Below are 8,915 nucleotides of genomic sequence, written 5' to 3' on the forward strand. Positions count from 1 at the left end.
TCTTTTAAGTTCAGGATTCTTCCATTTAATATAATATATATAGGAATTTATAGGCCTATAGTTTAGGTATAGAGGTCCTGTATCACATATAATATTGGCATAATATTGGACCACTAAAAGTATATATACTGGTGATAATACCATGCCGCTGGCTATTAAACAGCATCGATATGGCCAACGTTCGGCGACACAGAGATTAAAGTGTCGCTTGCATTAGATTCACCTGTCGGTTGTCTTTTTTTTTACTGCGCATCACCGTGTGTATAATATCAAGCACCGTATTTAAACGGTTGAGGTTGATTGTAAAGGACACCCCCACTCATCGTATTGAAAACATTGCCTGTGCATCGTATCGTTTTGTACACACGCATGAGTCGCGGTGATACCGACGGTGAAATCTATACGGCTTACGTCTTGTTAACTTTCCTTTCAATTGACGCTAGCCTGCTATTTGCTAGATACACTAATTAATGAATGTATTAGCGAAGGAATTTGTAGCGACTTTGTGCTCATCTGTTTTGAGAGAGACCGATTGGGTCCCCGATAGGGTCGCATCCGTGTCACCTTTGTCATGATATACACTGGTGGAGACAGCTGCCTGATGTCGTTAGCTACAGTCAACGATTTTCTACCAATGAAATAATGCGCAGCTAATAGCGAGGATATGGTCAGGTGAAACAATATTGGTACAAACTTTCAGAAAACATTACTTTTTAAACTGTTTGGTGTTTGACCGTTGTGCTGTCATTTTTTCTTTATGAATATATTATAGTAAGCTAGGCCAAGAAGTCTCGGCAGCGATAAGAATGAAGCGGGTGACATATATAAAATATGTAATACTATTGGCGATTATAGAAGGTAAGGCTAAATCATGTTTATCTTTATGAACTTCGTTGATTAATGTACTGTATTCATTAATGTGTGGCCTACGTTGTTTCAGGCACTGCCGTTTCAAGATAGGACTTACACTCTCGTGCTGCGCTCAATACTTTTTATGTTATCATAATACAAATGAGCAGTGTACATAGCTGTAGTTATTATAACCCATGAACGTATCATGCCGAGTAGGCCTACAGTATCAAAAACAAAATCTCTGATCATAGGTTGATACAACATGGCTGTAAATACTTTTCATAAAAAGGGACGAGGATACCATTACAAACTGCCTTAAGTAGCATATTTAGAACGCTCGATTATAGGGCTATTGTACGTTGACATTAGCTTACTGGCCTGCGGGCATAAAGGCTTACAATTAACATTGTCATCACCCATCAGTATCATTATCAACATCATTTTCTTTATTCTTTATTAGCATTATTAATTTAAAGTGGCATCATCAGTTAATGTAACCAGTTTCACTATCATCATTATCTTCATCATAATTAGGCCTATCACTACCATCTGGCTTTTAATTATTAGGACAATCTAAGTCGTCGTCATCATTATCATCATCATCACCATCATCACCACCATCGCCACCATCGCCATTATCCATCATCATCTAACACTTATTATTATTATTATTATTATTATTATTATTATTATTATTATTATTATTATTATTATTATTATTATTCTCATCATAATCAGCATAATTACCATCATTATATTATTTATCCTATCACAATCCTTACCATCATCATCATCACCATCATCATGATAATTCAAAAGGTTAGCTGCTGCTCAAGGGACTTCTTAAATAATTTGTTTATAAAATACAACGTTTTCCGACGCTTAATAACAAGACAATAGTAAAAAACAACAAAAACATAGGCATATAAAGCAAAGTCGCATAGATCTGTAAATATAATTTGAGAAGCACTTCAATTTCAAATATAATTACAGTCAATTTCATGGAAATTGCATTAGGCCTATTACTGATTATCTGTACACCATAATTGTGATAATGACACTTAACTATTATTGAATAAACGTCAAATCCATCTGCGTCACTTCATCATAATCATTTCAGTAACTGACCAGTACGATATTTTACGAACCCTAAAATACAAATAAATGTCCATAGACCATGGGGTCTAGGAACGATGTGTATAAGAGACAGGGTATATAGATTATATATAAAGTTTTTAATTCTAATTCTAGTTCAAATGCTTAGTGTAATCTCGTAACTTTGAACTTGTCTTTTAAGTTCAGGATTCTTCCATTTAATATAATATATATAATATATATAGGAATTTATAGGCCTATCACCATAATTGTGATAATGACACTTAACTATTATTGAATATACGTCAAATCCATCTGCGTCACTTCATCATAATCATTTCAGTAACTGACCAGTACGATATTTTACGAACCCTAAAATACAAATAAATGTCCATAGACCATGGGGTCTAGGAACGAACGAACGAATCGTTTATCTTATAGGCATATTTCACTGGTACCACGGTTTTTATTTTATTGTCAACCACGTACTAATTCTATTGTTATTGTGATGAAAAAATGACATAGGCGGTAAAAATGTAATTGTTCTCGATTGCTATATCGCATATGATAATTATAACCGATATTATATTATCAATGTGATTATTAGTAAACATATTGTTATCTATATCATTAACAGTAACAATATCTGTATCATTATATGTATAATTACCATTAGCATCATCATGACCTTTCAGTGCAGAGACTTAAGGAGGGGTAGGGGCATGCCCCACCCTATCTAAATATTTGTAGATCTCAGTGTGTCAATCTAAATAAACAAAATCATACACCTTATATATTTTCTGTGGGAATCTTCACCCATCAGACCACCCCACCCCTCCACCATTTAGTACCTACTCAACCCCCGCTTGCACGCCACCCCTGTGCTGTTATTACCAATATTATATTACTTCATAATTTTTATAATTTTTATGATTCGTATTGGTCCTTTCTCAGCTTTGCCTTCGACCTACATTAAGAAAATGAATTGATAATCGCCGTATATGACAAATCAATATTACGCAGTTTCATAAATAGGTCAGATTTTACGTTGCGTTGGAAATTTATGAACACAATAATTTTATAATTGCCACAAATAAAATTATTAAACCTACGTTCAACTAATTTGGATACCTCTTTCTCGTATTACCGTAATACACATGTGTCAGATTGAAAGCGTTTCTTAAATTATTATTGGTGGAAAAACCAGTGAAAAACAATTTATTGTAACTTATTGTAATTTACTTGTGAATTCACTGAATATACATAAATCTTGTTGCATCGTATCAATACCGGTTTCCTAGAACATTTTGAATAACAATGAAGTAAAGCATGATATTATATCAAGCAATATGGCCACTGCTTAGCACTAAGCAGGGGCAGATCCGGGATTTATCGTTAGGGGGTTACCAACAATTGCAGATGGTTTGAATTAACCACCCTTTTAATCACACCATGGGACCATGGTCCGTCCCCTAGTGATTCGGGGGTGCGATTGATAAACTAATATTCTTAGATGTTTTAAATAAAAGATATAATTTAGGCCAACTTACTGGGCTATTATTTCACATTCATAAAAATCATGCATTTTGGTAAATAAAAGACATTGATAGTTGTGAAATAAAGCATTAAAGTCATACTTCTAAGGCAAATAGTTACTTGTAATAGCACTATATTACAGTATATATTATGTTTGTTTAAGTAAGTGCGGGTTAATTAAGCTGTGGCATCAAATACACAACATATTAACCTCAAACGCAGCCCATAGCTTATAGGTTTTGTTTACCAATGTCACAACAACAGGTACAAAAAAACGTCGATGATAGTAATTTCTTAGCTCATTCAATTGTGGGGCCGCACAATCGATATCTTGTGTGAACGACATCAACTAAAACAGTAATGGACAGATACATTATTGTAAAATTATTCAGTATGACAAATTCGCTAAAGATGTGTATAAGAGACAGGTATTATAAAGACCAATTTAAGAGCAACAAAAATACATTTAACAGAACCAGACATGTTTCTTCGTATTCAACACGACATCTTAACTAACAAAAAATAACCGTATTCTCATCTGGATTAGTTGAAAATGACGCAATTGTGACAAATTTGTTCAATACTAGGAGGATTATTCGATCGTCTGAATTCTGTGATATCGATTACTTATTGTATCTTTATGAACGATGTCGTTCAGAGCTACGGTCATTACAAAACACTAATGTATATAGGATAAGCTTATTATTAATGTACAGGTCTATTATTGAAGTACATAGGCCTGTTGTTAAGTCATTATGACAGAAAATTAACTGTAGCATTTCAAGTGCTTTTAATTATTACCCTGATGGTAGACCTGATGTTTATCAAAAAATGCATTAATGTTCGTGTTAAGTTGCAAGTATCATGATTAACAACCCTACGTTCTAGCCATTTTTTAAATACTTTTATTCTAGAATATTCATATTCATAGGCTCCTTCCTTTCTAATAAAACTCGTACTTTCTCCGCTCTTTCCTCTGTTTACGTGTCTTCATTCGTTCTCATAATATATCGAGTCATCAATTATTCTGAACTATTGCTTCAACTATTTCTATTATTTTCCATTCGCTTTTATGTCTTTAAATTACCCATATTTTTTAGGTATTAGGATTGTCTTCCCTATTTTTTAGGTAGTGTTTTTATAAGTCTTCAGTGTACAGACTTCTACAAATCTTTCAATGAAAAAGAGAAGAAAAATTAAAAGAGCATTTTGTAATTTTTAAGCCGTACCTAAGGAGTGTTTTATGCCCGGTGAATCCACGAGTTTGGTATGGCAAATTCCGCAACATCTCAACAATTTATGTTTCGTATAATAAAATTATATTAGTACAAATAAAATGTTATATATATACTGCAAATAAGTATATATATATATATATATATATATATATAAATAAGTATATATATATATAAGGCGATGTTGCGTCCTTGAGCACAATGCAATCACACGCAGAGTCATTGATGGTAGGAGCAAGACAAAAGCTAAATAAAATGCTGAGGAAATTATTCGCACGAAAGCTTACAGCGTTGTAAAGTTACTTATCGATTCTTTACCGACCTTGTAGTATACACCTAATGGCCCTCTCACCGGTTCACGTCATAATTTATTTAGAGCCCGCGCCATCACGCATATTGAAGTGTAATGTGCGGACTCTATCTTGCAACTAAATTGTATTGGAAGGTGTAGCCTCTCATTTGCATAAACACGTGCTCGCTGCCTATTAGGTCAATGTCCAAGTATGACTCTGACGTCAGCTCGCGGGACTACACTTTAAATTGCTATCTTCACTTTAAAAAAAAAAAAAGGAAATCAAGACGTTTAGCGCGAGATAGATTAACATTCTGGTTTCAAATGACGCGTATAAAACGATACATCCGTAAATATAATATCATATTTCCCAAAATATGTCTCATAAGGCCATATACTTAATTTCCTAGGAATAAAGCTGTCATCCACGTGATTACACGAGGTACACTTAAGATGATATTTTGAATGTTTTCGTTTTGTGTTTGGACACGTTTTTGTCGACTTTCAAATGAGATTTGAAGGGTGGTTTTGTTCGTACATTAATGCCTTGCGAAGTCGGCCATTCAGTCCAGAGAGCCAAATTGTCTCCATCTAATGCAAATACATCAAGAACAATGTATATGTTGACTTCCCGTTGACTTCATTTAGCGTAACGATGTTCTGATGGAAGCAAGAATATATTCAAGGAATACATAGTCTCGAAATATTTGCTAGCGTTGATTTAAAATTATTACTAATAAGTATTGTATTCTATGCAGTATATAGAATATATTATATATATATATGTATATATATATATATATATATATATATATATTTAGTAGCATATAATATAAATCAAGATAGCCTAACACTATTTATTATATATAAATCATCAAAGAAAGGTAAATACAGTGTTCGAATATTACATCCTACCATCATATGGCTCAGACTCTCGAATTTGATACAGATACAGATTAAATTTATTGTCAAATGTACATGTAAACATACAATGAAATAGTATCGGCTCGATAAACGCAATATAAATAATTTAAATAACATGAGTAACTACTATACAGTGAGACAAACATTTAATTTCTGGATACCAACCACGCATTTATAGCTTTGATGGCAGACGGAAAGAATGAAGCTTTATCCTTTATTGGCAATCCAGACATCTGGACCCATTTTTAAGTAGCACGATATTTCCCCTACTTTGACGCCTATTATAATTTAAAACTCAACAGAGTACCGTACCGAATGCAGAAGTAAAGTCGTTTTTTTTGGGGGGGGGAGGGGTTTATTATTGTTGTTTTTTTAAGAAAAAAAATAATAATGTTTACAACTGTAGTAAAAAATATAGTAATAATGTTAACAATTTACCAGATTTTTTTTCTTTGAAAGTTCCCCGTCCCAATTTGCGTAGGCAAGATCTTTTTTTTTTGTTCCAAAATGTAGAGTTAACACAAAATGTAGAGTTAACGCAACTCAAAATGGTTTTATCAGTAGACTTTCCTCTTTCTATAATTCTGTTACAAACAATGAGCCATCAATTGATATTTTTCACCAACCCCTTCATTTATTTTTAGCCCAAGTTGAACTTGCCATTTGATCATTCACCTGCTCTGGAATTGAATTTTATTGAACTTTCTTATAATGTTCCTTGTATATAATAGTAACTATTGTAAATTACGGTATTTTATCTGAATATGCTTATACTGCTTATAATATTTTTGAATGTTTCTTTGTGATTTTATCGATTCTCTCGCTGTAATTTTATATGTTCCCTGTTATTAGCGTTTTCGCTATTGGGGGTGAAATAAAATGAAATAAAAATAAATAAGTAAAATAATAAAAAAAATTGAAATGCACGAAATTGTATTTCGGCATTTCTTTTAATTTAATTTATTAATTGACATTTCGCCAAACAACATAATAACGGGAAAAAAAATAAATAATGAACTTATAATCCAAACAATATAATTATGTATGCCCTGTTCATAATTATAGGTCTCAATATTATATTGTATTTTTATTGTTAAGTTTTGAGGCAATGTTGAAAAATAATGACCCGAAGAACCGACTGTTGCTTGACAAAATTCCTTTAAGGCCACTATAGTTTGACCGCAATTTTCCTTAATGCAATAATAGCTTTTTGATCATTCGAATCAGTCTGAGGTAACTCTAAGACTTTTGGGCCTAGCATAGGACCTAATGTTTGTGTTTCCGCCGAAGACGCATCAAGGTGGTTACGCTATAGCTTAGGAATAATGTATTCCCAAAAACTCCAAAGATTACATAAAATCCCTCAGTCGTCAGTTGTTCATTTTAGAAAAGCTATTTTGTAGAACCCGATATTAGCTAGTACACTGCAGCGTACAAAATATGTAAACAACACATCGATTGTCGACAAGCATTTGGCGGTCGGTCCTAGTTTTTGCCAAACATGGTATTGACAGTGGAAGACTCAGTCGTCAGTTTCAATTTTTAGGACTATGCAGCGTATGTTTACGTTCGTTTCTTTATTTTATGGACGCTATTTCTACCAGTTGTAAATTTTGCCATGTCAAAATAAAGTGAAACTTGATGGATAATAATGGTTTCCATAAAATCACTACATGCTATTAGCCAACAGCAGCGCGGCTGTTTGCTGTCGGCGACACCTGATTGATTGGTTGATATGGGGGGGGGGGGCTTTCAGATTGCGTTAGCAAATTTAACGATTGCAGTGAAAACACTAGCGACTGTATGCAAATTGACCTTAGCGACGGTCAATTTCACGTATTAACAGGCAATAATTGCGTAGCGACGGACAATATCGCGGCATAACGGGTGACACTGCAATAAATTGCCCGCTCAGGATAGGATACCGTACTCTTATTGATCGTAAAATTATGACGTTACGATTGGCTTGCAGTAGGCCTAATTATAATATATACCGGTACTATTTTATTAAATATATGGACATTATGTAGGTTAGTATTAAATGCAGGTAACTGGCAACCCTTTGCCCTACTTAACTACAGATGGTAACATTATTAAAGACTAGAGTTACATATTCCATCTCAGTTTACACGGTTGATTTCACTTGGAATTCAGTCTATAATTACTGTCATAAACATTAAGTGACACGTTAGTATAGTCTGTTGTGTGTACAAAAAAATCACAACGCAAAAAATATTTTATAGTCTATATGAGTAGGTTTGTAAATATTTGAAGTTTAATTAACTATTTCCACTTTATAAACATATTGCTCTCAATACTATATAATCATCATCATCATCATCATCATCATCATCATCATTATTATCATTATCATTATCATTATTATTATTATTATTATTATCATCATCATCATCATCATGAATGACATTAGTATAATCATCATCATTAGCCTATCCACATCAGCATCATCATTAGTATCATTACCATTAGGCTTATCAGCATCATCGTCATCATATTGTCGTCGTCGTCATTATCAATGACTATTATCATCACATCCATCATAATCATCAGCATCAACATCATCATCAGCATCAGCAGCAGCAGCATCAACATCATCATCATCATCAAAATTAGAAAGATATAGTTATCCTTACCATATGTTATATGCGTACTATTGGCCTATATTACTTGCATAGACTCTAACTGGAAATTAGCTTTTCGTAGTAAACGGTCTGTATATCTGCGAAAACAAATATCATTGGTATTGGTGCTGGTAGTAGATGCATTATTTATTCATAAATATACAATTAAATAGTGCAATTGACAGATTAATTCGATGCTCTACGTTATTATGTAAAGCGCACTTAAAATAAACTCATTTACTATTGTTGTTGTCATTTTATCATCATATTACCATCACAGTTGTTTTTAGGCCTAACGCATCTTTTTGGAACAAATTCTGTATCACATTGGAACTCCCT

The 8,915-nt window shown here is 33.1% G+C and overlaps 1 protein-coding gene across 1 annotated transcript in view; it reads left to right on the plus strand.

The window, feature by feature from the left end:
- Positions 1 to 275: 275 nt before the first annotated feature.
- The window catches only part of LOC117105297 (neuronal acetylcholine receptor subunit alpha-4-like), a 25,283-nt gene continuing 16,643 nt past the window's right edge, over positions 276 to 8,915 (plus strand). Inside the window, exon 1 of the mRNA XM_033246414.1 lies at positions 276 to 858. Coding sequence (XP_033102305.1) covers positions 807 to 858 — 52 coding nt within the window. The 5' untranslated portion in view covers positions 276 to 806. The remainder of the gene's footprint in view (positions 859 to 8,915) is intronic.

This window comes from Anneissia japonica, unplaced genomic scaffold, assembly GCF_011630105.1.
Source record: "Anneissia japonica isolate Jap-2015-1 unplaced genomic scaffold, ASM1163010v1 scaffold287726_len2788222_cov184, whole genome shotgun sequence".
Taxonomy (NCBI): domain Eukaryota; kingdom Metazoa; phylum Echinodermata; class Crinoidea; order Comatulida; family Comatulidae; genus Anneissia; species Anneissia japonica.